The 26,707-nt window shown below is 44.2% G+C and overlaps 1 protein-coding gene across 1 annotated transcript in view; it reads right to left on the reverse strand.

Moving 5' to 3' along the window:
* Positions 1–2,129: 2,129 nt before the first annotated feature.
* The window catches only part of SS18L1 (SS18L1 subunit of BAF chromatin remodeling complex), a 28,485-nt gene continuing 3,907 nt past the window's right edge, over positions 2,130–26,707 (reverse strand). The window contains exons 2-11 of the mRNA XM_063296971.1: positions 25,413–25,489; positions 22,886–22,970; positions 19,746–19,890; positions 15,508–15,705; positions 13,708–13,872; positions 11,138–11,239; positions 8,738–8,830; positions 8,113–8,232; positions 5,631–5,758; positions 2,130–2,478 (exon numbers count right to left, since the gene is read on the reverse strand). Coding sequence (XP_063153041.1) covers positions 2,452–2,478; positions 5,631–5,758; positions 8,113–8,232; positions 8,738–8,830; positions 11,138–11,239; positions 13,708–13,872; positions 15,508–15,705; positions 19,746–19,890; positions 22,886–22,970; positions 25,413–25,489 — 1,140 coding nt within the window. The 3' untranslated portion in view covers positions 2,130–2,451. The remainder of the gene's footprint in view (positions 2,479–5,630; positions 5,759–8,112; positions 8,233–8,737; positions 8,831–11,137; positions 11,240–13,707; positions 13,873–15,507; positions 15,706–19,745; positions 19,891–22,885; positions 22,971–25,412; positions 25,490–26,707) is intronic.

Raw genomic sequence — 26,707 nt, forward strand, 5'->3', positions numbered from 1 at the left:
TTAACTGCAGATGCGTCTATAACATCCCATTGTTTCTATAAATGTTTAAGTGTTGAGATTTTTGGGGGGGGGTCTCATCTCTATTTTCTGAAGATTCATTTTTTTCCACGTACCTTGTGGCACAGTCTAAAACACCCAGAGATGTAAATGAGAGCATACTGAAAGTAAGGCTTTAAAGAATATGATGGGCTACATTCTTCCACACCAAGTGAGCAAATTTGGCCTACCTGTAGAAACAGATTTTTCACAGCACTGGATAAACCAGGATACAAAGATTATATATGAGAGATAAGTGATAATCAGTAGTACAGCAAGTCTGGATTATACTGCATCTCAGTCTGTTCTGTTATGTAGGTCTGTTCTGCTTCCTTGTACCAAGCTGGCCAGCAGGATGGTGGGTATTGTAGTCATCCTGGCTGGGAATTTTGGAGCTGCAGTCCCAGGACAATTGGAAGACGTGACAGTGGGGAAAGCTGGCGTGCCATGGTTCTTCCTACGGTTCTCTGGATGTTTAAATTAATCTCTATTGAATTAATCTCTTAATTTAGCAATCCCTTTGGGACAGTTCCAGTCACTTTGAATGGACTAGTTAAGTATCTCACCCACTTTAGGAATGTAACTAGTTAAGATAGGGCACCTAGAATCAAGTCACAGTTGCACCATAATGCTAGGATTATACGATGGGCTGAGCAATGTCTGGGGCAGGGTACATGGATGGTTGCCTTTTGAACATGAAGGTGAAAAGGCGAAAATGAAAAGGTGTTGCAGGAGAGGATGTGTAGCCACTATAGAAAATGTAGTTATTCACCCAGAGGCTTTTGGTGTGCTGTGAACTATGCAAGTTGATTAAAGAGACTGAGATTACAGAACTGGTTGGGTCCCTCTAAACCAGTGTTTCTCAACCATGGCAGCTTGAAGATGTGTGGACATCAACTCCCAGAATTCGGCAAGTCACAGTCATGGCCTACACACTGCATTAAACCATAATGTGTTTTATTTAATAATTTACCATAGGGGTGACCCAAGCCATTGTGGTTTCCTTAACAAACCATGGTTGAAAGAAACATAGCTATGCAGTCTTTTCCTTCAGCTTTAGCCTTTAATGCAGTGTTTTTCAACCTTGGCAGCTTGAAGATGTGTCAGCCAGCAAGGGGAATTCTGGGAGTTGAACTCCACACATCTTCAAGCTGCCAAGGTTGAGAAATGCCGCTCTAGAGTGGCAGTCCCTATTCACTAACCATATTGTGTTCACCTATAATGCTAAGCCACAATTCTTTAACCATGGTTTGTTGAACCCGCTTCGTATGTCTTCTGAGGGTACAACAAACAAACTACACTAAGCCAAATTTATATATACCAGTTGACGACTCAGTTCACCCACTACGCTAAACAAAGGTTGGGCAACTTTTCTTGGGTTGGGGAGCCATTTTTTAAAAAACTGCATTTTGGCCTCCCAGGGTTCAAAAGATATGTTCTGGTGGTATCACTGGCTGGCAGAAAAAAATTAGTGGGGGGTTTTTTGGGTGGGGTGTTATCTAAGGTGAAAATGCATGTGGTAGATGGCTTAACAATTTTAATTTGCTGGGGAAAAAAAGCCAAAATCACAGTACTGAAAATCAAGCAGTCCTTCCTAGAGGTTCAATATACATTCCTCGTAATGTTTGCCAATGTTTCTGCAGATAAACGCTTCCTTGGTATTGACCTGTTATGAGCTATAAGGCCATCGTACATCCCATCACCGGGTCTGTTCCAATGTTAATTCAAGAATAAATTCCAGCTATCAAATAACAAATAGAGGATTAGTTACTGCTGTGCAAAATTCCTGCTGCACATAAAGAATATTGAGCAAATCTCAAATTTATATCCCTGCATCTCCGTAGCTGTGGTTCAAATCATAAATCAATTAAGTATATTTTTAAATACATTGAGGCCAGTTAGGATCCAATGAAGACCAATGCATTTCAGAGGAAGTTCACCCAGATTAACTGAAACACATCTGGGTTGGGATCTTCCAGTGCCAAGCCAGCTGGGTGGGCAGAAAACAAAAGATATATTCAGTTACATGCTTGGCATAGGACCCTCTTCAGAGAAACACCTTCCAGCTGGGTGGTGGTGAAATGTGACCTCTGTTGATTTCTAAAATGAGTTTAATACATCAAAAGAGGAGGTGGGAACAAGTGACGGAAGAACCTCTGGAAGTATTATTCACAGCACCAAAACGTACCAAACCATTCAAACGTTGCCTTGTTACCAGGAATGCACTGTTTCATATCCAGCATGAAATGAATACTATTTCACATACAAACGCTTCTTTGTGCTACAGCGGTATCCAACATCTTATGATCCATCCATCAATCATTTAAAAAAAAAGAAAAAAAAACTTGCCCATACATCCAAGTTCCAAAAATGGACATAAACATTGAAACAAATCTGACACAGGCGCTTGTCATTTTATTGCTGATAGTTTCCATACTGGCCCTGTTAAACAATGGGAAAGGGAATAAGAGAGAAAAATTAATGTAATAATTCATGCCTACACACAATATAGAGCATGGCTTCCTTTTTCCATTACAGAAGTCAAGGAAGCTGGAGGCAAACTTTTGAAAAAATTGTCAGATCATCCCAGCAACAACCAGGACTGGAGAAGAAGAGCAAAGACACAATCCTCTCTGAGCTTAGATGAGTAAGATTAGGAAAAATATTGGAAGGGAGAACAGAAGAATTCCAGCAAGGAACTTTGTTTTCAAAGGTGGAGCCTATTTATAGGCAATTCAACACCATTAGCCATTCTGGCTACCTTCCTCCCTTGTTTCAGGGGCATCCACAGGAAAGGAGTCAAAGTCAATGCATGTGAAAATGAAAACGTGGCAGAGCTTCAATCACATGGTTGCAACCCCCAAGTTGACTTTTTTCAACTCATCCCTATGGATGCTCCTCCTTTTGGTACATCACAGAAGACAGCAATCTGTTCTAAGGAGGTGGGCTAGTCTGCCCTTAGGTTTAATTTACATAATGGTTACTAGCTATGTTATCAGCGTTAAGGATGATCTTTCTCCACTACTGTGCTAAAGTGCCATCGGCTGTTGTGGCAATGCAGAAGACCATTGTATTTTGAGGAGTTTAAGTGACATCTCCTGCATATTAAGAAGTTCAGAGCTCATTCTGTGCTATGTTTAACCTGCTTGTTTTTCCCTTTTGCTTGAAAAGTGGGGAGGCTTCTTTACACAGTGGTGGGAAGACCTCAAGATGGTTTAGGATAGCACTGTCTTATCTGTATAGTTCTCAAACATTCCAGGGTTTTATTAGTTTGCATGATGAGCAGGTGTACCATCTAGTCAAGGTCAGGTCCTGCAGCAGTGGTTCTCAACCTTGGCCACTTTAAGAAGTGTGGACTTCAACTCCCAGAATTCCCCAGCCAGCTTGAAATCCACACATCTTAAAGTGGCCATGGTTGAGAAACACTATCCTGCAGTCTCGGGACCAGGGAAACAGGATTGTGAGGTTTGATAAAAACCTTAAGATTGTCTCTTGAGTTTTGAGCTTGGGCACAGACCTAGCACTGGGTGCTGTGCAAAACTGCCTTGGGGACTCTCCACTGTTATTCACTGGGGCTCCAGACAGCTGAGGTAAGATTTGTTATCATCTGGCTTGGTATGTTGTGCTATGTTTTCATGTTTCTGTTTAATCTGCCTGCTAAAGTCCTCCTAAAGAAGGAGATATCTTCTGCATCTCCTTACCTACTGGTGTGTTCACTGTCTCTGGATTCTAAAAGAACCAATTGTTCTAAAAGAACCTGGACACTTGGCAAAACATCAGCACATCCTTAGGTTGGTCTAAACCACTGCTGGCTTAAAATTTGCTGCCCAAAATTTGCCAATCCCTATGTCGACTCTACTGTGTCTGTTCCAAATCACTGCCAAAAAGGTGTTGCCCTGACGTGTTCCTCTGCCACTCATTATGGACAAAGTCTTTGGTCTTCTGCTCTACCTTTGCTGTGTCCACATTCAGTATGTTGACAGCCAGAAGCAAAACAATCCACCAATCCGGACACTGCAGCATGGATGTGGAAGGACTGAGCTTGGGGTTTTTCCACGCTGATTTGCCTCAGCCAGCACCGTAGTTGAGGAATCCCCAACTTAAAATAATGTGAAACAAACAAGCTTATGGGAAGAAGACACCAAAGCAGAAACGACCCAAGAGAGGAGGGAGGCAGATGCTGCTATAATTATGCAAGCAAGTGCCCACAGAGTGGGAGAAGTGAAACCAACTAGCTGTTAAATAACCAGCATTCTCTAACTTTAGAGCAGTGTTTTTCAAACTGGTCAACTTTAAGATGTGTGGACTTCAACTCCCAGAATTCTCCAGCCAGCATGGTTGGCTGGGGAATTCTGGGAGTTGAAGTCCACACACCTTAAAGTTACCAAGTTTGAAAAACACTGCTTTAGGAGAAGAATGACAGAAACTGACAAAGAAAGGGAAACTGGCAGGTAAGCAACAAAAGCAGAGCTCAGCATCTCTGGTTATTTTCTGGTCTCTGCAGTGAGGAAAAACAGGCTGCTGAATCTTGAAGGTACATTTCAGAATACGGTTAAAGTGCGCTAATGCAAAAACTCCTCCTAGTCTTCTTCCAACGGATGGAATAGTGGAGATTTGTTCTCATTACCTTGTTGGAAATCTGGAGAGAAGCTGGTGTCAGAACAGAAAGCTCGGGGGAGGATGTTCAGGAACTAAACTCCAAAAACTCCGAAGTGCTAAAGGAGAAGGCAAATTTTGCAGTACCAATGGCTGTGGTGGGGGCAGACTGGTGACCAGACCTGGACTTGTAGATCTGTACTTCCCCTGTACTTCCCCACATTCCCAAAACACACCTCAGTCACACCCAAAAGAGGCCATCTGATGTCACTTCCAAGATAATAGATAGCAAAGAATCGCAGATGTTATGCAGCTTGAAGTTGTATTTGGATGGTGTTGGAATAAGGAAGAAGATACCTCTTCAATAAAATACAGCTAAGAATGACTCAAAGCTTTCTCATTCCTGGGCTGGGGATGGGACAAAGGCAATTTCATGGGCATAAGGGGGGAAACTGGGTTGCCAGAGCATGACTGGGCCATAGTTAAGTGCAACTGAGGCCAGGGCCAAAGACATCTAATACTGGTAATTTTTCAAATACCAGGCTTCATCTCTGATGATACATGTGCCGAAAAAGACATTTTTTTTACTTTAAAAAAAATACTCAAAATGTCATTAGAACTTGGTAATTCCTTTCTCAAGAAACCTCGTATGTTTTCATCCATTTTTATTTTCTAAGAAGTATTTCTGGTTTAGTTTTGGAAGCTCACAGACCCCCTATTGGACTATGGTGGGTGCAGTGCTGTTGACCCCTGACTAAATTTCACTAAATATTTCAGAGGAAACATGGGATTACCTTAAAAATACAGTAGAGGTGCTCACAACACAGATTCTCTGCCCTGAAAACAAGCAGTTCAAGCAAAGATGTCTTATTTCCCAACCATTTCCGTTCTGGAAGAAACTCCCCGTTCCTGGAGCCTTCCCAATGCTTTTTGGTCCATGATTCTCATTTTGCCCAGCCCAGTGTTTCTCCTGTCAGCTCAGTACCTTCCCAGCTTACCTGCTCATAGCCATAAGATCTCTGTTGCTGCGCGGCTGGTCCAGTCTGTGAAGCCCTGTAGCTTCCATACTGTTGGCCCTGTCCTTGTTGGTAACTAGAATACTGTGATGAAGTTCCTTGGGCAGGACCTGGAAAAAAAACAGCGGACGTCTGGGCAAGAGTTCAGAAGACAGAGATCAAATCCCAGCTTGTGTGTTCTTGGTTTGCGGGTTTCCTGCGACCAGGTTTTACGTATTTAGCAATCAGGAGTTTAGCAGAAGGAAATGGACAGTCTTTGATGGCCAGGAGTTTCCCTCCAACCTTTGAAATAGGTTGAGTGTAGGGCCAGGGAGAGGAAAGTTGAAAAAAAGGAGAACATTTTAGTTGAAGCTGTAAAACTGAAGCACTCTTTACTTGGCAGGAAACAAAGCAGAGTCAAAGTTGGTTTATACTTACTCTTCTGTTGCAAAGAAAACCACCGAGGCACATCTATGGTGTCCCCGAAAGTTACGCCTGACCTGAAGCCTTCTTCAAAATTTAAAAATGTTAGAAACCCCAGGGCAAGCTTGTCTGTTGTCCAACGCAACCATTTCCAGAAGACAGCAGTGTATAATCTGTTGCTGTGGGTCTAACGAAGAGTCTTGTGCACTCTTAAAGAAATGGACTTAGGCTATGGAAGGAGGTAGTATGTTTGTACAGCTTCAAAACAACACAACACCCTTGCTCCAAATCTGATAGTCTGCTTTAAATTGATCACACGGCTTTATTACACCGTCGTCATTATAATGAGACGTCATACAAGGCAACACCCCCAGAACTCTCAGCTAGTATGCATATCGGCTAGGAATTCCGGGAATGTTCGTACCGCTTCTTCTTGAGAGCACCGTAATGGAGAAGGCAGGCTTCCCATGCTGCTTTTGTGGTTCTCCGTGAATTAATGGATCCCTGAGAAGAATGCCTGGATGGTGCCACGTTATGGTCTCCTCAGATTCTGAACCCGGAGGGGAGATTCTGGCGGATTGACGGGCTGTATCTGGAGCCCGCTAGGACTGTTCCTAATGCCTTAGACTCGGTGCAGGTGGATGCTGACTCATATCAGAGGCAATTAGATTCTGGCCCTGACTGAGGGCCAAGAACTAAACCAAGACAGTTAAAAACAGTGAGCAGAGGAGAACGGTGCATCCCAAGAGGAAAGGGTGTACAGTACACAAAGCCAGAACTCTTGCTCCTTAGGAGCATCTTCTTGCTGGAAACAGCTCTCCTGCTTCCTGACCTGTCTTTCTTCAGCTCCTAGCTCCTCTTGTGGAGCCATCCCTGGCTTTTGATGGCTGGCCTGGATTTCAGCTCTGGAATAATGGACTTCCTCCTATGCTCCTCAAGCTGTCTGCCCTTCAGGCTCCTCCCAAAAATTTGACATGCTTTTTGTTCCAGTTGAGGAAATGCTACATTTTTAACTTGGTTTTTGCATCTAACTATTACAGCGTGCCTGAAAGCATCCTAGATATTGGAGACTGCTGAGATGCGCCGAACTCTTAGAGACCCCTTGCCCTCTTTTACAAACTGCGGACTCATTTTGCGTGAAAGCCTCTGTCTGAGTTACATCCATTAGCTAGTGTGTTAACTCTCTTTATGTACTGGACTCATTCACAGCCAAGCTGTCATGACCTCGTTGCAAGGCACAAAGAGCCTCACAACGTAGATCATGATCATCAAGGAATAGAGGAAGAAGATAATCAGAATAGGGATTAAAACAAGCACCCAAAGCACCCACACCCACGGACCCATATGCAGCTGAAAAGAAGGACATCGGATGAACAGAGATAAGCCGCACCTGGTGCCCTGGAGGACACACCAGAATCGAGAAGACAAGAGAAGACACCGGGAAAACGCCCAGGCAGCAATCAAGGGTCCCATCAAGAGGGATTGGGACAATGAAGGGTGGAGGAGCCCGGGGTCATACAAGAGGGTATAAAATGGGCACCTCCACACCACACACCCCATTCCCGTTTTTCGTTCTGTCAGCCATCATTCCAATAAACCAGAAATCCTTAATACCCATTAAGTGAGTCTGTCTTATTGGGAAGCGAGACTGACCCTGACACAAGCTAATTACAGCAGTTAGAACCAATGTGCTAATTCACTTGCGTCTGGTCACCCCTCCGCCTTGAACTAAAAGTGCAGTAACTAGGGTGTTTGATTTAGTCTGACTGGGGTGGAAGTCCCCACTCAGGTACCAGTCTTCCTGGGTAACCTGCAGGCCAGTTGAGATGGGATGAACCATGGATTATTGAATACATCACCATTGGATAGCAACATGCCAAACCACCAAGAAACAAACCACATCTGAATCTGGTCAGCCTTTTTCAGCACCATCTGGTGGGAAGACACAAGGGTTCTGGGGATAGATCCTGCTCAGAATTTCTCCCAGCTCCCCACCCCCCCAAAACTGAAACATTTTCTGATTAGGAGACCAACAAAAACCACAGGGTAGAGATGTTCTCACCATATCCTTGCTGTTGTCCTGGATAACTTTGTTGGTTTGAGTATTGCTGCTGGGAATATGTTTGCTGCTGGGCAGCTCCTTGCTGGTATCCGGCTTGCTGCTGGCTGTACTGAGAATTCCCTAAAGACCACAGATCAGCACAATGGATTGGCAGTATTATAATATACAGAAGGGAGGTTAGAACACACTAACTTAGTGGTTAGTACACACTAGAGCAGGGTTCCTCAACCTTGCTGGCTGAGGGATTCTGGGAGTTGAAGTCCGCACAGCTTAGAGTTGCCAAGGTTGAGGGACTCTGCACTAGGGGGTTGGACTAGATGACCTCCAAGGTCCCTATGATTCTATGATAGACACATTCTTTTTCTCTGTTGCAACATAGGAAAGTCTATTTTAAATATGTTGCATTTTAAAAACAAATGTTAGGGATGTTTGCCTTGGGTGAACTTTTATTCTTTTCCCACTTATTTAAGGCATTTACGCATGCAGGAGAGAAGGGTAGTGTGGCATGTAGCTGTGGACTGCCCACCCCTGCAACATGGAGAAAATGTACCTTCATACTGCTAGTAAACATGTGCATGCATTTTTCCAAACTTGATACGATTTGCAAGATCACTCATCCCCATACCTCCTTCGTAGTAGTGCTGTGTGGAATCCTCAAATGATCGATCATAGCTTTGCTCAGAATAAGACGACTGCTGATACGCATAATCACCATGGCCTATTCTCAGGTCGTGAAACATAAAAGACAGCTAGGTCAGAAACAGTTTAAAGAAAACAATATATGCATTACAGGCAGTCCTCACTTAACAACCATTCATTTAGTGACAGTTCAGACTTACGACCTTGCTGAAAAAGCCAACTTATGACTGGTCCTCACACTTACAACCGTCGCAGCATCCCTGCAGTCACATGATCACGATTTGGGCACTTGACAACCAGTTCACATTTAGGACCATTGCAGTGTCCTGTGGTCACGTGATTGCCATTTTCGACCTTCCTGGTCGGCTTCTGCCAAGCAAAATCAATGGGGAACTGCACGATTCACTTAACAACCACGGTTCACTTAACGCCCACTGTGATTTGTTTAATGACTGCTGCAAAAAAGGTTGTGAAATTGGGTCGGATTCACTTAATGACCACTTAACTTAGCAACAGAAATTCTGGTTCCAATTGTGATCGTAAAGTGAGGACTACCTGTAGAAAAGAAAGAGAAGTGTATCGCAAACAGTGTAAAACGGAGAGGGTACCCTGAATGCTACATTTTTATCTTGGTTTTTGCATCAAACTATTACATCTTGCCTGAAAGCATCCCAGACATTGGAGACTGCTGAGATGCTTCAAACTCTTAGAAGCCCTTTGCCCTCTTTTACAACTGCCGCTCTCCATAGGAGAAGGAAAGGTTGCACCTTAGGCCTGAAAGCCGGCTGGGTGACCTTGGGCCAGTCCCTCTCTCTCAGCCCAACTCACCTCACAGGGTTGTTGTTGTGGGGAAAAGAGGAGGAGGAAGGAGTATTTAGGTATGTTCCCCACCTTGAGTTACAGTATTTATACAAATAATAAAGGCAGGATTAATTTTTTTTAAAAAAAAGCTAATAAATTCCTCCAGTTCCGTATAGTGAAATGACCAAGGGATACCTGGATGAAACCACTTTGATTGGTGAGGAAAAAGATAGCAGATCCTAATTTCTGAAATAAGGCGTGTCAGAGACTTCAAAGTGATTTTAAGTGTCTGAATTTTAGAGTGGTGAAGTTCACACCTAATGAGAAAAAGTTTCCCTTATGAAATCTCCAGGGGCAGAGAAAATACAGTAGGGCAGTGTTTCTCAACCTTGGCCACTTTAACATGTGTGGACTTCAGCTCCCAGAATTCTCCAGCCAACATGGCTGGCTGGGGAATTCTGGGAGCTGAAGTCCACACATCTTAGAGTGGCCAAGATTGAGAAACACTGCAATAGGGCTGTTCCTTATAGGTCTCTGCCCCTTTTTAATCAACTAGACAACTTCACTGCCTCCAGTGCAATTTACCCACATTTACTTTCACCAACTCAGGACTGTGATGCACATTAAAAGGGCAGGACTTCAATCACATGGTTATGGCCACCATCTTGACTTTTTTGGTCCCCTCCCTGCAGGCACCCCATACCCACTCTGCATGCATCATAAGAGATCACACATGATATTGCATGGGATAGGACTACTCAGAGGAGGTGATAAGGTGCTTTCCAGGGAGGCCACGCAGTCTCCGTATCAGACGCCATGTCCCTAACCTAGCACCTTCTAGATGTGTTGCGACAATTCACAGTCAGGGATGTCTGCAGCAAGCTGGAATTTTGTGCAGATCACTAAATGTGCATTGTGACGTCACAGTGCAAACTCCATACTTGCATGTGATGTCATAACCCAAGTACAAAGGAGTGGAGCTCCTTAATTTAATCGAGGATTAAAATTTTTGAATACTGGAGTCCACAGGGAAGGTGCGGGGACAAGTAACAAAATGTGCATTTTGTTATTTGCCCCCGCACCTTCCCTGTGGACTCCAGTACCCAAAATCCCCCAACTAGCACGGCCAATGGCAATTTGGGGGATTATGGGAGTGGATGATTAAAAGAATACAGAAGTTACGAAGGGAATTAAATGTGCCATTAAAATCAATGATATTTCAGTCACATAGCTAAAAAGATCATTTTGACTTGGTGGAAGTTTTAATTGGTTCCACCTGATTTAAAATCCCGGTTTGATGTATATTCACTCCCTAGCTACATGTCTGTCCATCCTCCTGAAATTGCTGAGTAAAGCCATAACCAGGAAGTGGGGATGGTGGTACAGGTTAACATACTGTATCCTCCGTGCTGGTGACCTCTAAGTCTGTCAATGCACAAAGTTTAGATTAAAATCAGCAATATTGAGGTCAAAGCTTCAGAGCATGAGAACTAGCTTCTAGGTTATCATTTTGTTTTAGATGTCCAAAGCCTCTTGAAGTTCAGTGGCATGTGGGAATATGTCTCCCACTGTTCAGCACCATTACCATCAGGATAATATTGCTGGTTCATGGGTTCTGATGACCCTTGTCCATGACTGTATTGCTCACTATAATATTCCTCCTGACCCATGTACTGCTGAGAAGAACCTGAAAAACACAGAAAATATGGGCAGCATTAGCAGCACTGAAAATTCCTTCATTTTGGTTACCATAGTATTGAAAAGAAATTCTTACAGCTCTAAACGTAGCCTATTTTTGTAGACAACTGAAGAGGATTGTTAAGTCAGATGATGGAACTTTGTGAGAAATTTGGAATGAAGAGTTGACATATCCTGTGGTAACATAAATGGGTTAATGGTTTTAAAACGGTTCAATGCATGACTTAGAACCTTTAGATGAGATTGCGTTTACAAAATATTATTTTTCAAGTTTATTGGGCATCCAGGAGGATGTTCAGGAAGGGCTTGATATCAGATTCAGTAAGCTGGAAGTATAAAATTAGCCAGGGAAATATAGGACCAATGAAGCGACTCATGATCCAGTTCTCCCATCTTGGTCTAGGATCCTTGAATTTGTTAATATGGTGTTGAGGTGTTGAGTGATACATCAAATTCAATCTATGTATGAAAAACGTCGGTTATTAATGCAGCAGATTGTTTTACGTTGTTTGTGGAGGTGAGCAGCTGTATACATTTCATTAATAAATAAATACATTTATAAACAGACTGTGCTTTTATCATGCATTCATAATCCCCCAGCTGGCATGGCCAATAGCAATCCGGGAGATTAAAGAATACAGCAATTTTGAGGGGAATTAAATTAAGCGCCATCAAAATCCCATGTATTAGAGTTATGGCTGGAGCATAGCTAAAAATATCATTTTAAAATTTGTTAGAAATTTTAAGTGGTTCCACCTGATTTAAAATCCTGGTTTGAAATGTATTCACTCCCTAGCAACAGTCACATAAATATAAGTGATATAAGTGAACCTAAGCTTCTCCACGCTGTTGACCTCTAAGTGTGTCAGTACGATTTTGATGGTCCTAATTTGCATGGCTATACAATGCTGGTTGGAGTTGCAAGCTAACAGAATGGAGGGCATTGCTCTCCAATACAGTGGCCTTAATCTGAATGTCACCTCTCTGCAGCGGCAACTGTAGTAAGCAAGCAAGTACAGGTAGTCCTCGCTTAACAACCATACAATGCTGGTTGGAGTTGCAAGCTAACAGAATGGAGGGCATTGCTCTCCAATACAGTGGCCTTAATCTGAATGTCACCTCTCTGCAGCGGCAACTGTAGTAAGCAAGCAAGTACAGGTAGTCCTCGCTTAACAACCATTAGTTCAGCAGCTGTTTGAAGTTACAATGGCACTGAAAAAAGTGACTTGACCAGTCCTCATACTAACGACCATCACAGCATCCCCACAGTCACATGATTGTGGTTTGGGCACTTGGCAACCATCGTGCATTTACGATGTTCACAGCATTCTGTGGTCACATGATCATTATTTGTAACCTTCCCAGTCAGCTTCCAACAAGCAAAGTCAATGGGGAAGCCAGCAGGCAGTCGCAAGTCGCAGTCATGTGACATCTCGCTTAACGACCATGGGTGATTTGCTTAACAACCACAACAAGACTGCCGGAACTGCCGTCACTAAGCGCTTAATAACCGCTTCACTTAGCAACGGAGTTGCCGTTCCCAATTAGAGTTGTTAAGTGAGGACTACCTGTAAATAAATAAACATTTTTTAAAAAAGCACGCACAAGACTTTTTAGCAGAAACCCATCCGATCTAGTTGAAGTTTGAAAGAGACCTATGCTGCATTGTGTAAGTCCTTACTGTCAAGCCTCTGGGCAGCTGCTCGAGCTAAAAGTGATTCTTTTCAAGTACGATTTTCAGAGTATTCTTTAGCAAGATTTATTGAGATAAAAGGGGTGAGGTCACATGAATTCTGCCAACCGAACCAATCAATACATCAGACTGTCTGTTATTTTCTTTCCAACAGCCTTCCTGTCATGCACTGCCTACCGCTGAGTAAAGCACAGACACTGGTTCGGTTGAAGCAGGTTCTGTTTTATTCATCACGTAGTGTCAGTTGTGGAAAAAAGCTGAGAGTGAAGGGAGCGCGTCGGTGCGGGGTTTAAATACCCCGCGCCCGTCAGCGCCCCCTCTCCTTAGGTTACGTCACCCGCCCTTTGTCCTGCATCCTTTCGTGCCGGTAGGTGTAGGGTTGCAGGGCCCCTGCGGGTGCCCCGGGATCACCCATCATCGGTCTCCTCCTTCAGCCGATGATTGCTGTCTGCTGGGTGATCTCCGTGGCGCTCCTGCTAATAGCTTGGGTGTGCCTCGTGATCCGCCTTGTCTTTGTCTTCTTTTCCTTCTCTTTGTGTCGTGATGGCTTTGCGTGCTATGCTTATTTTGTGTCCCTTCCTTCTGCTTCCTTGTCTTTGTCATGTGTGCCGATGTGCTGATGTCTTCAGCTCATCGGCACTCATGACACTTCCTGTGGGCTGGCAGACAGGGGTCCTCATGGGTAGCTGAGAAGCTTGCTGCTTGCTGTTTACACAACAGTCTCTTGGATCTTTATCAATCTGGGAACCAATTCTTACACTCACCTTGCTGTGAAGCCCGATAAGTGCCCATTGGCCGCTGCCCCATGAGGCTGTTTCCTTGATTACTCTGGCTCATCATGGCAATGGAAGACTGCCCTTGGTAATGTTGTGTTCCTGCTTGTGGAGAGTTGTAATGTGATGTTGCTGCTTGTTGGTGAATCATGGAAACTGCAACACAAAAAATACAGGTTGGGTTCCCACGACATGCTTCACTTGGCTGCTGAATTGACCCAGTTTCTGAGTTTGCACAAAATCCCAAACCATTAACTAACACCACTAATTAACCAAAACAGCCTGGGTTCACCAAACATGTTAAGCCCCAGAGAAATGAAGCAAGGTCAATATTAAGGAAGCCTAGTAGGTTGTGTCAGTGGTCTGCTAGAGCTTTACCTGACTGGCTATGACACATGTAAACATAATCATGCATTCTCCTGTTTTCCTGAAAGCTTGCGTACAGCCTGCAGAGTCCTTCTCAAATTTGCCACCCCACTGTAATTTTTAATGTGATCGAAGAAAACATGATTACACACATGGGGAAGCAAGCCTATCAACTGTGTTTAATTAATTTGAATTAATGTAAATGAAGTGAAACCAAATTATCCTGGTATTACTCTTCCCACCTACTCTTGAGTGTCGTTATCTTTGAGGGCCTGGACTCAGAAGAAGCTGGGCCTCCAGGCTCTTTGGGACTGCTCGCCTGAGCCATGAGAAAATAAAATAACTACATAAAATTGAAGAAGAATAAAGTCCTAATATCTTCCTGCAGCTTTCCCCAGATTGGTGCCCTCCAGAAATGTTGGACCAAGCTTGCAAAGTTATCATGGGAGGCGACCAGGTTGGGAAAAGTTTGTTAACTAAGTAAATAATTGCATGTGTTATGCATTTCTAGTCCTCTTGTCTCTATTTCTATCAGTACTATTGAAGTATATGTGTACCTGTACTAAATAAATAAACAGTGAAAACATCAGTATGCAGACTTTGGAGTTCCTCAAGTTTCCTTCAACAGTCCTGCTCCAATGTTGATTCCCTAGTAGTAATGACCTCCCTGGTCCTGAATCTGTAGTACAAAGATCAGAAATATGGTACGTGGTATCTATGGACACCAAAACATCTAAGATACCCCAAAATGGAATCCATAAATTTTCAAAATAAAAAAAAATGGTACAGGTAGTCCTCGCTTAATGACCATTTGTTTAGCAATGGCTCAGCCTTACAACAGTGCTTAAAACCCGACGTGTGGCCAGTCCTCACACTTATGGCTGTCACAGCATCCCCGCAGTCACGTGATCATGATTCAGGCACTTGGCATACAGTTTGCATTTATGACAGTCGCATGATCACCATTTTCAATCTTCTCAGCTGGCATCCAGCAAGCAAAATCAATGCGGAACCATGTGACTCGCTTAATGACCACGCAATTTGCTTAAGGGCCATGTGATTTGCTTAATGACTACATCGCTTAGCGACCAAAATTCCAGTCCCAGTTGTGGCTGTTAAGCGAGGACTACCTGTAGTAATTTAAAAATGGCAGAAACGTTGCAAAATTACCACGTTTCAGGTGAAAGTGTGGCATGCAGCCTACCAGTGGTTCAGCGCAAGACTGCCAAACTGAGATCAATCACATCAGATCAATCACTACTGCAATAGTTATCCATCTCTTAATAATCCAGACAGCTTTTTAAAAAACAGGAAGGAGTTTTAAAGGTGGGCAGTTCACTTTGCCATTCTCTGCTATAATGAGAGCCTGAAGACCAAGGTAGCTGCTGACACTTGATACGAGGGCAAAGGTTAAGTCAACTGTACCTGGGTTGGACTGCATGCTGAGATTCGCTCGCGAGACGTAGTTGCCGATCGATCCCTGGCCTTGCATGGCGACGCTCTGAGATGCAGGCACTGTGTGGCTATAAGTGGGCCCAGTTCCATGGCTACTGAGACTCATGCTCAGGGAAGTCGTGGGCATGGTATTCTGGCCCGACTGCTGCATAGATACATGGTTGGGACCTAGGTAGAAAGAAGCAAGAAAAGGATGCTCCAGTCCGCAAAACATGCCCTTTGATCAATCACAGTGTCTGCAGAGAAGAGGCCAACAAAGTCTTGACAGCGTTCACTACCATGTGGTCAAAACCCTGCCTTTCCTTCACACGCCTTGCGATGCACATAACTGTACTCAAATGTTCTGCTGAATTGTGTATGGTATGGAATGTTGATCTGTGGCCCCCAATCAATAAGGGATCATTATATAATATCAGTCATGAAAGAAAAATCAGGCTACCAAAGGATATTAGATGTTATGCTCATTTTCCACCTTTGGCATTTTTTAAAAGATTTTTTTATCCCTTATTTGAGTTATACAAATAACTCAAGGAAGGGAATAGACCTAATACTCCTTCCTCCTCCTATTTTCCCCACAACAACCACCCTGTGAGGTGAGCTGGGCTGAGAGCGCGCGACTGGCCCAAGGTCACCCAGCCGGCTTTCAGGCCTAAGGCGGGACTAGAACTCTCATACCACGCCTTATTGGTTCTTGGGCTGAGAGTGAGTGACTGGCCCAAGGTCACCCAGCCGGCTTTCATGCCTCAGGCGGGACTAGAACTCTCATACCACGCCTGATTGGCTCTTGGGCTGAGAGCGGGACTGGCCCAAAGTCACCCAGCCAGCTTTCATGCCTCAGGCGGGACTAGAACTCTCATACCACGCCTGATTGGCTCTTGGGCTGAGAGAGGGACTGGCCCAAGGTCACCAAGCCGGCTTTCAGGCCTAAGGCGGGACTAGAACTCTCATACCACGCCTGATTGGCTCTTGGGCTGAGAGAGGGACTGGCCCAAGGTCACCAAGCCGGCTTTCAGGCCTAAGGCGGGACTAGAACTCTCATACCACGCCTGATTGGCTCTTGGGCTGAGAGAGGGACTGGCCCAAGGTCACCAAGCCGGCTTTCATGCCTCAGGCGGGACTAGAACTCTCATACCACGCCTGATTGGCTCTTGGGCTGAGAGAGGGACTGGCCCAAGGTCACCAAGCCGGCTTTCAGGCCTAAGGCGGGACTAGAACTCTCATACCACGCCTGATTGGCTCTTGGGCTGAGAGAGGGACTGGCCCAAGGTCACCAAGCCGGCTTTCAGGCCTAAGGCGGGACTAGAACTCTCATACCACGCCTGATTGGCTCTTGGGCTGAGAGAGGGACTGGCCCAAGGTCACCAAGCCGGCTTTCAGGCCTAAGGCGGGACTAGAACTCTCATACCACGCCTGATTGGCTCTTGGGCTGAGAGAGGGACTGGCCCAAGGTCACCAAGCCGGCTTTCAGGCCTAAGGCGGGACTAGAACTCTCATACCACGCCTGATTGGCTCTTGGGCTGAGAGAGGGACTGGCCCAAGGTCACCAAGCCGGCTTTCAGGCCTAAGGCGGGACTAGAACTCTCATACCACGCCTGATTGGCTCTTGGGCTGAGAGAGGGACTGGCCCAAGGTCACCCAGCCAGCTTTCATGCCTCAGGCGGGACTAGAACTCTCATACCACGCCTGATTGGCTCTTGGGCTGAGAGCGGGACTGGCCCAAAGTCACCCAGCCAGCTTTCATGCCTCAGGCGGGACTAGAACTCTCATACCACGCCTGATTGGCTCTTGGGCTGAGAGAGGGACTGGCCCAAGGTCACCAAGCCGGCTTTCAGGCCTAAGGCGGGACTAGAACTCTCATACCACGCCTGATTGGCTCTTGGGCTGAGAGAGGGACTGGCCCAAGGTCACCAAGCCGGCTTTCAGGCCTAAGGCGGGACTAGAACTCTCATACCACGCCTGATTGGCTCTTGGGCTGAGAGAGGGACTGGCCCAAGGTCACCCAGCCAGCTTTCATGCCTCAGGCGGGACTAGAACTCTCATACCACGCCTGATTGGCTCTTGGGCTGAGAGAGGGACCGGCCCAAGGTCACCAAGCCGGCTTTCAGGCCTAAGGCGGGACTAGAACTCTCATACCACACCTGATTGGCTCTTGGGCTGAGAGAGGGACCGGCCCAAGGTCACCAAGCCGGCTTTCAGGCCTAAGGCGGGACTAGAACTCTCATACCACGCCTGATTGGCTCTTGGGCTGAGAGAGGGACTGGCCCAAGGTCACCAAGCCGGCTTTCAGGCCTAAGGCGGGACTAGAACTCTCATACCACGCCTGATTGGCTCTTGGGCTGAGAGAGGGACTGGCCCAAGGTCACCAAGCCGGCTTTCAGGCCTAAGGCGGGACTAGAACTCTCATACCACGCCTGATTGGCTCTTGGGCTGAGAGAGGGACTGGCCCAAGGTCACCAAGCCGGCTTTCAGGCCTAAGGCGGGACTAGAACTCATGATCTCCCGGTTTCTAGCCTGGTGCCTTCACTGCTAGATCAAACTGGCTCTCTTAAATGTTTCAATCTCAAAACACCCAATTTCAGCTTTGAAATAGCTTTTCTCATCTTACTAAAAACCTTCTAGTGCTGCCATAGCCATTCCATGAGTGTTTCTTAGTTCCAAAAGGCACTATTTTTCACTCAGAATACTTCCAAAGTGGTTGGAGCAATGCTGGAGCAGCTGAGGTAAGGCTGGAAATATATCTGCTTCAGGCTTGAAGAGTTTGAAGCATTCTCCACACTCAAGCCCAAAGGCACCGTTTTTTGAGAGTAACGCTCTGTGAACAAGGGCAGGATCTACCCTTAAATCGATCTGCATCATGCCAAATGTAGCTTTCCTGTTTTGAATGGAGTTGTTCTTCTTGTAAGTTAATGTTCAGTATTACAAAATGCTATTGGCCCCCCAGCATACATTTAGCGGGATCTAAGTCTCATGGAATTCAGTGAAACTTTCTTCAATGAGGGTAGCATTTATGTGCCCCACTCCCTTAATGTCACAACTAACGTATAGGAAAATTATTAGTGGAAACACTCAAAGCTTCTAGGATAGGATAGGTGAAGAGATCCTTATTTTTCAGCACCTACCAGGTATGAGATACCTTTAGGCATGGGGAGAGTGACTTTGGAATAAATAGTACTGGTACTGTAAAGAGGAAAAAAAATAGCTTAACGATCTCTATTTGGGAATAAAGTGCAATAAAAATACTGGCTTTGTTTGCAATTATACCAAGCCATGGTTTGTTTAGTCATGGTTTAATTAAATAGCCCTGACTCTATTGATTAAACTTTCACTGGCTATGTTACGCACACCATGCTAAGCCAAAACAGTCCATATTATGCCCTTATTATGTCTTTGTCTGTTGTGTGAACCCAGCCATTAATTCATACCTACAAGTAAGCATCGCTGTGTTAGTCCTTTGAAGGAAAATCAAAAACCTTGTGTCACTTTCTCTGGATCTGCCCCAATTCTTTGTTAACTCAATCCTTGCTGAGTTGAGGGACCTAACCTCACAGCTCACTTTTTAAAAGCCCTTAAATGCACATCTCTTAGACAGACTTATAATTATTTGTAATCTAAATGCATTCTTAATGTTCTTAGTTGCATGATTTTATCTTTTTATTGTAAATGGCAAGTAACTTGGGTAGACATGTACCCAAGATGTACATGTCTTCTTCCTTCTTTTGTTTCTTACTTTGTGATGTTAGATGTCCAGAGTTGTTTGGGAATTGGGAAGCCTCTAAATCCAACCAATAAATAAATAGTAATAACAACAAAACAGTGACAATAACATCCTATGGCTGTGATCCATGAAAGCTTATGCAATAACAAATTGTTAAACCTTCCTAATTTGATTTGCCACCACTTTTCTTCCATATTACACACACGCTTTCATGAATGTTCTTTCTGTCTTTGAAAGCTTGCAATGATAGGAGAAGTGGCACAGCACAGATTTGAGGCTGGCTCAACATTCCCAGGCTTAGCTTTCCCCGTTCTGGGCATCCTGCAACAATGGGAAAAGTCATGGTTGCAGAATCCTAACAGCTGCAAACAACATCCAAGCTTTTTCCCTGCTTTTTCCCATGCGTTAGGCTCTAAACACCCAGCCCTGGTTAGCTTTAAAGCCCGCTCCAAGCATCCGTGATTCAGTTGCCAGGCAACCGTGGAAATCTTACCATTGCTAATCTGACTCTGCATGAGAGAGGAAGGTGGAAGCCCTGTGCTGATGGCATCACTGAGGTTGCTCTGCGAATGGAGGGACTGATTGGAGGCACTCTGACTCATTCCAGCTGGGCCGAGGTTCATGTTTTGTGTTGGTGGCTGTGAGATAGGAACAAGGAGACAAGGTGTTTCTTATAGGAGCAGATGTGTTTTCTTTCTGGATGGATGGAGGGACTGATACAATTGATACAGCTGCCCATCTCACCATAGTGACGCTAGATGGCTTACAAAAAAATTAAAGCCAAAAGAACAAAACAACAGTGTAAACAATATACAAACCATCATCACATTCTATTTTTAATTTGTGGTCAGAAGAAAAGAAATGTGGGCACATCCAGATCTTTAGCAGCTTATGGAAGGCCAACAGGGTCAGGGACCACCAGATTTCAGGAGGGATGCTGTTTCACAGGGCTGGTGGGGCAACAGAGGAGGCACCACTGCTATGAGCCACTAGATGGCACTGTCTAATAGATGGGACCCAGAGCATGTCAACTGACAGTTCTGGTGGGGCCAGCAGAGACCACCATAGACAGCTGGTCCTGCAAATAACCTGGTTCTGGGCCACATAGGGCTTTATAGGTGACCACCAGGACCTTGAATTGCACCTGGAAGCCAGTGCAGCTCACAAAGCAGAGGTGTTGAACAGTTATATTGTGAAGTGCCCATCACTGCCCACCCCTGCTCTGGACCATCTGCAGCTTCTGAATGTTCTTCAAGGGCAGCCCCATGTAGCCCACACTATAGTAATCTAGCCTGAGAATGGGTTCAGGGGAATTCCAGACATTATTTTTATTAAGAAGAAGTATTAGTACAAATACTACTTTTAATTCATGAATGACAGGCGTCAAGAATGAATTAACACAGTTTTGGTAGCAGGGGTCACCATTACATCTTATTGTAGGAAGAGAATAATCACTTTGGGCTTTTCTTTAAAAAAAAAAGGTAAAAGACAGAGGTATTTTGAAAACATTGGAAACCAGATTGGAAAGTTAACCAATTGAACTGGGAGAAATTCTAAAGCCTGTTGAATAATGATACTCTGCTACTTTGTAATCTATTTTAATTAGCAGTCAGCTAATCAGGGAAGTCTGAAACAAATAAACCAGCATTTTCCTTTTTATTTATAAATAAAACTAATGCCAGAACACCATAAAACAGCTTTAGGGAGTAATTATCAGAAGTAATCCAATATTAATTACATAAAAATATGTTAGTGTGCTAAATAAAAGCCTGAACTTCATCTTCTGGTGAATGGAATTTATTCTGTTTAGAACCAATATTTTCCCATGACCAAATTCAATACCGGCCAGGCTCAGGTTCAGAATATGCATCTAGCATAAGCTTATCAAAGTTACTGTTGTAAAACTCACTTAACAATGCCAAGGATATTATGGTTTTGCTTAGACACAGCATAAAAGATATCTTGCTATCTTTTATACTTTATTGATTTTACTGTAATTTCTTTGTTTGATTATTGTGAGCTGCCCAGAGTTGTTGGGAGTCGGGCAGCTCATAAGTCTAATAAATTATTATTACTACCATTATTGTATCTTATCATTCAGTTAGGTTAAAAGAGAAAAGTCCCCCGAGACCAACTTTGCATCTTTAATTAAATGATACCTGTACCTGTTAGTAAGCACTGATAATGTTTTACTAGGAGTGGAAGTCTTACTATGCATTCCCCATCCAGATCTAGCCTAGCAGCTATCCACTTTGACTTAGGAAATGGATTCCATTACAGTCTACTCCTTATCTGCAAAACAGAAAGATGGGCCACTGGGAAAGTTACTCCCTTATTGCTACAGCGATCTAAATTAACTCACTCTTATCTCCCAAACGGAGCGAAGCGATGCTAGAGGGACAGGACATAAATATGAGATTAAGTCAGCCTTTCCCGGAGTCCTTCTTCCAGATATGTTGGACATCAGTCCTTACAACCTCTGCATATCTCAAAGTATTGGGTGGAGAAGTTGAGCCTAGAGCCCAAGACTGTTATTGCAGCAGATAGGTCCTTACTCTATCTCAAGAATACTGCTTTCCCCCAGAAGTCTTGCGAGGAAAAAGGAAAAAAAAAAAAAACGAAGAAAGGAAATCTTTCACTTCCCATTTAAGAGGTTCAATTTTAATATAATATTCTAGAGCAGCTCAGGCCCATATGGAAATGTTATTCTGGAAGCCCTTTCCTTCTAACGGCACATTAAGTCTACATCAGTGTTTCTCAACTGCAGCAACTTGAAGATGGGTGGATTTCAACTCCCAGAATTCCTCAGGCAGCCACGTTGGCTGGGGAATTTTGGAAGTTGAAGTCCACCCATCTTAAAGTGGCTGAGGTTGAGAAACACTGCTGTGGAAGAATGAATGAATTCTAGATGGTCTCCTTTCAGTTGCAAGTTGCGAGACAAAAGTGTTAAAACTTTCCTCCATGCAAAACACAACCTCCCACCTCCCAAAATCAGATTTATTGAAGGGCAAGATTCTGCTGTCTTACTACCACCCAGTTTTTTAAAATAGTACACCATTCAGAAATGTAATACCGTGCCTGCAGTCTACGTTGGAAATGTCGCCGTTTGCTGGTATCCAAACCCTACACCATTTCTTCCAGTTTCATCCTGATGCAGGTAAATGGTAAAGACAGTTTCTCTCAGCCCTGTTTCTCAATCTCAGTGACTTTAAGATGTGCCACTGCAACTCCCAGAGTTCCCCAGTCAGCATGCTTGGGAATTCTGGGAACTGGAGTTCACACATCTTGAAGTGGCTGAGGTTGAAAAACACTTACCTGCACAATATCACAATAAAGTTTTCCTGGAAGCAATAGAGAAGTGGGTTGCTATGCCTTCTCCAACGGGCCAAGTTCAATTGTGTGCTGTCAGCTGCTCCAATTTACAGGTGTAAATCACTCCCCAAATGTCTTCGTCCCACAACACAAAAGATCAATGCCAGTCCAACCTATATCAGATGAGTTTCTGGTTTCTTTCCCCACATTCACACCTCCCGTAAAGCACCACCAAATGATTCTGCTCAAACTAATGGACTTCTTTTAATTGGCTCATTCAATGTGCAATAAAGTAGGTTTGATTTACATGCAGATACTTACAGCAGGCAGTAAGGACTGCATATTCTGATTAGAGTCTGCTATGGTGGCCAAGTAAACCAGATTTCTGTGTAAGATTTGTTGGTATCTGTAGACAAAGGAAAATAGCATATATCTGAGAAAAAGAAACTGTGTTGGAATAATATCTCCTTTTAAACCTGCATCTGATCTGGGTGCTTTCTTCTGTAAAATCCCAAACATTTTTGCAGCCATCAAATCCGAGGTATCCCTTACCTACTTAACTCTAATAAGCAGCAATAAGGTAGCATTTATTCTGAAACTGCTAAAATGTTGCTCCAAGAACCAAAAGTGTAAGGTGCATTTTTGATGCTTGCAACACCTTTATCCTTGCACCAAAACTGTTATCGGACACACATCCTCCTCTTGCATTGCATGGCATTAAAGCTACAGAGCCAATTAATAAGGACAGACGTTGCCTTGCACCAAATCAGACAGAGCATTGATGCATCCACTTCAACAGCCTTTTCCAAAATACATTGCATTTCAAGAGTGATTCAGGGTTTAAAAGGGGGCTGAATATTCCTGGATGATTCCAGTCCCTGGAATGAAATCACTGGGTGTGCGTGCATGCGTGCGCACAAGGAGGACAGGAAAAGCACCAGAAATTTCTGCAGTTTGAAAGATGTAGGCTTTGGTCCCTGAATGGGATGAACCAGCTTGTCTCTGTATTTATTTACACTGCACTTTGCTGTCTACTGAACCCAAGTGGAATTTGCACTGCCTCTTAGCCTAGCCCAATGTTTCTCAACCTTGGCAACTTTAAGCTGTGTGGACTTCAACTCCCAGAATTGGAGGCGGGGGAATTCTGGGAGTTGAAGTCCACACAGCTTAAGGTTGCCAAGGTTGAGAAACACCGGGCTAGGCTAACACTGGGTTGGGCAGTTAGGGGTTCAGCTTTGGTTGAGAACTTAGTTGTTGCTTTAACATGTTGGGTGACCCAAACTCTCATGTTAAAGCCTGAATTTCATTTACAGGGGTGGCATGAATGCAACACGAGTGTCAGGCTAAGCCAGTTTTAGGGTTTTGTGAGTTGTGTGAACGCACTCAAGATGTCCCCCCAGATAGGAAACCAGAAATCAGAGAGAAGAGGCTAGCTGTCTTCTACCTGATATGATGGTGTTCAAACATGTGAGCCCATGGTACAGTTTGGCAGGTTTATCCCCTCAAGAAAAACCTGGGGATTTTCACCTGTGGCAACTTTCAGATGGGTGGACTTCAATCATGCTGGCTGGGGAATTCTGGGAGTCCACTCATCTGAAAGTTGCCAAGGTTGAGAAACACTGCTTTAGAGCTAACTTTCTTTGGTTGATGTAGGAGCTAAAGGCTGTGTACAATACATTGTGCTCTCTCCTATTTTTCCCCACAATAACCCTGTGAGGTAAGTTGGTCTGAGAGAGAGTGAGAGGCTTGAAGGCCCCCAGGGAATTTCTGTGGATATTGGTGAGTCCCTCTACTCTTAATCCTGCACCTTCACCACCATACCACCCTGGTTATACCAGCATGAAATTTTCTATGCCCACTGACTCTCTTCTGCTTCTCTTCACAATCACTGTAGCTTCCTGACCTCTCCAAGGAAATGGGTAATAAAGTGTAATAGATTTGATACATCTTCAGACTGCCCTTCTATGGTGTTGGAATAAGAGGGAACATACTACTTGAACATGGACACAGCTAAGGCTGATTTAACTGGCTTTTTCATGGGCTAGGTGCAAAATGAAGGCAGTGTCACAGGGACAGAGCAGAGAAGAGATGGGCTTGGGCTGTAGTTATGGAAAAGTGAGAAAATGTCAGCCTTGCGAGGTAGTCCAGACAAGAAGCACACCTAGAAGAACTAGCTCTAATTTTATTGTAAGGTTACGTTAATAGAATCTTGCAAGTCTGAAAGTACATCTCTCCTCCCTCACTTTTACAATCCAAGAATTTAGGGAGGGTCCCTTTGGAGATGTTTGCCATGCCCACATTCCTTCTGCGGATGCAGCTGCCGCTTACCAGATGTTGCCTAGTCTGCAGCTCTTCCTCCTGTCTCCCAGGGTCTTTCCCAAATACCTTTATATAAAAACTCTTTGACAAAAATTGAAATGTGGCCAGGAGATGGGATATCATTCCTTTATTTGCTGTTATTAGGAACCTGATGTGGGATTAAAAATGGTCTCTCCTAAACTGACAATGGTGACAACATGGTTGAAAAGAAGACAGTGACTGTTAGAGAGAAATGTGTTACAGGCCAGGGGTGTCTGTACCGGCAGTAAAAGAAATTAAGATAGTTGCCATAGCATATATAAGGAATGGGGCTTTTATGATGTGGTTGCAGCCACCATCTTGACTTTTTGGACATCCCCCCTGCCTCACTCTAAAAGGAACAATGTGAAGATCCTGCCTTGAGACGAGGAAGCAGCTGTGGATGTTCTCCACATTACAATAATGACATGATTCTTTTCATCTGCTGGCAGTTGGCCAAGATATGACAAACTCAGTATATTACAGCATCAACCTATAAATTTATACTCACTGAGTACATTCTGCTGTTTTGCCCTTGCTCTGATAGTCCATAATGCACTGTATCAGATGATGATTTTCATCCAACATCTGGGTTTAAAAGGGACAAAAGAGATCAAGCCATTACTGAGAGAAAAGTAGCTGAGAAGAGTGTTCCTTCATCCCTCTGTTTGGTCCTGCTAAAACTTTTGATAAGTCACACTCCTTGCACACTCTTCATGCATTAAGTACTATGAAATCTAAACAAGCAGTTAGCAAAGGCAGTGGAATAATATATGCATCAGTGGAAGTGAAATGTCTCACCGTCCTCCAAATTAATTTTTATTTTTTTATTTGACTTATTCTGCTTTTATCTCTTGTCAGCTCAAGGCAGCGTGCATACTTAATGCTCCGATCTCCTATTTTCACCACAACAACCCTTTGAGGTGGGTTGGGCTGAGAGAGAGGGACTGGCATTTGAAGCATTCTCACTGCTACTGGTCAATAAGGCCTCACTAGGTCAGAATCTTCTCCAGGTCCTACAGTATGAGATCGTTTCAGCAGCAGATGCCAAAATTGAACCTAGGGTTGTTTTAAAGGTATGCTCCAAACTTATAGGCAAATCATATTTATAGGTCCTCTCCACCTTCCAAATGGCTCCTGTAATTTTTTTGCAAAATGCAAACCTGATTCAGAGGTATCTGCCGGGAGAGGGTCAAAAATGTCAGCATGGCGATCATGCTATCAAAACCCCACCCCTTTTTTATCAGCATCACGACGCATGTAAAAAAAAGGGGCAGAGCTTCAGTCGTATGGTGGTGGCCACCATGTTGACTTTTTTGTCTCCCTCCTGTGGACACTCGTGAACGCACTGATTATAGCCATTGTAGCGTGTCCTCTAGTTTATGGTTTGATGCACTGTACCTTATTTATGAGAGTCAGTTTGGTCTAGTGGTTAAGGTGATGAGCTAGAAACCAGGAGGCTGTGAGTTCTAGTCCCGCCTTAGGCCTGAAAGCCGGCTGGGTGACTTTGGGCCAGTCCCTCTCTCTCAGCCCAAGAGCCAATGAGGCGTGGTATGAGAGTTCTAGTCCCGCCTTAGGCCTGAAAGCTGGCTGGGTGACCTTGGCCACTCCCTCTCTCTCAGCCCAACTCACCTCACAGGGTTGCTGTTGTGGGGAAAATAGGAGGAGGAAAGAGTATTAGCTATGTTCGCCGTCTTGAGTTATTATAAAAATAATAAAGGCGGGATAAAAATAAAATAAAAATAAATAAAATATGGCTCAAAAAATGGTGATTTATCAGATTGTGTGACCTGATTTAAGCATTGC

Source organism: Candoia aspera, chromosome 3 (genome assembly GCF_035149785.1).
Source record: "Candoia aspera isolate rCanAsp1 chromosome 3, rCanAsp1.hap2, whole genome shotgun sequence".
NCBI lineage: Eukaryota > Metazoa > Chordata > Lepidosauria > Squamata > Boidae > Candoia > Candoia aspera.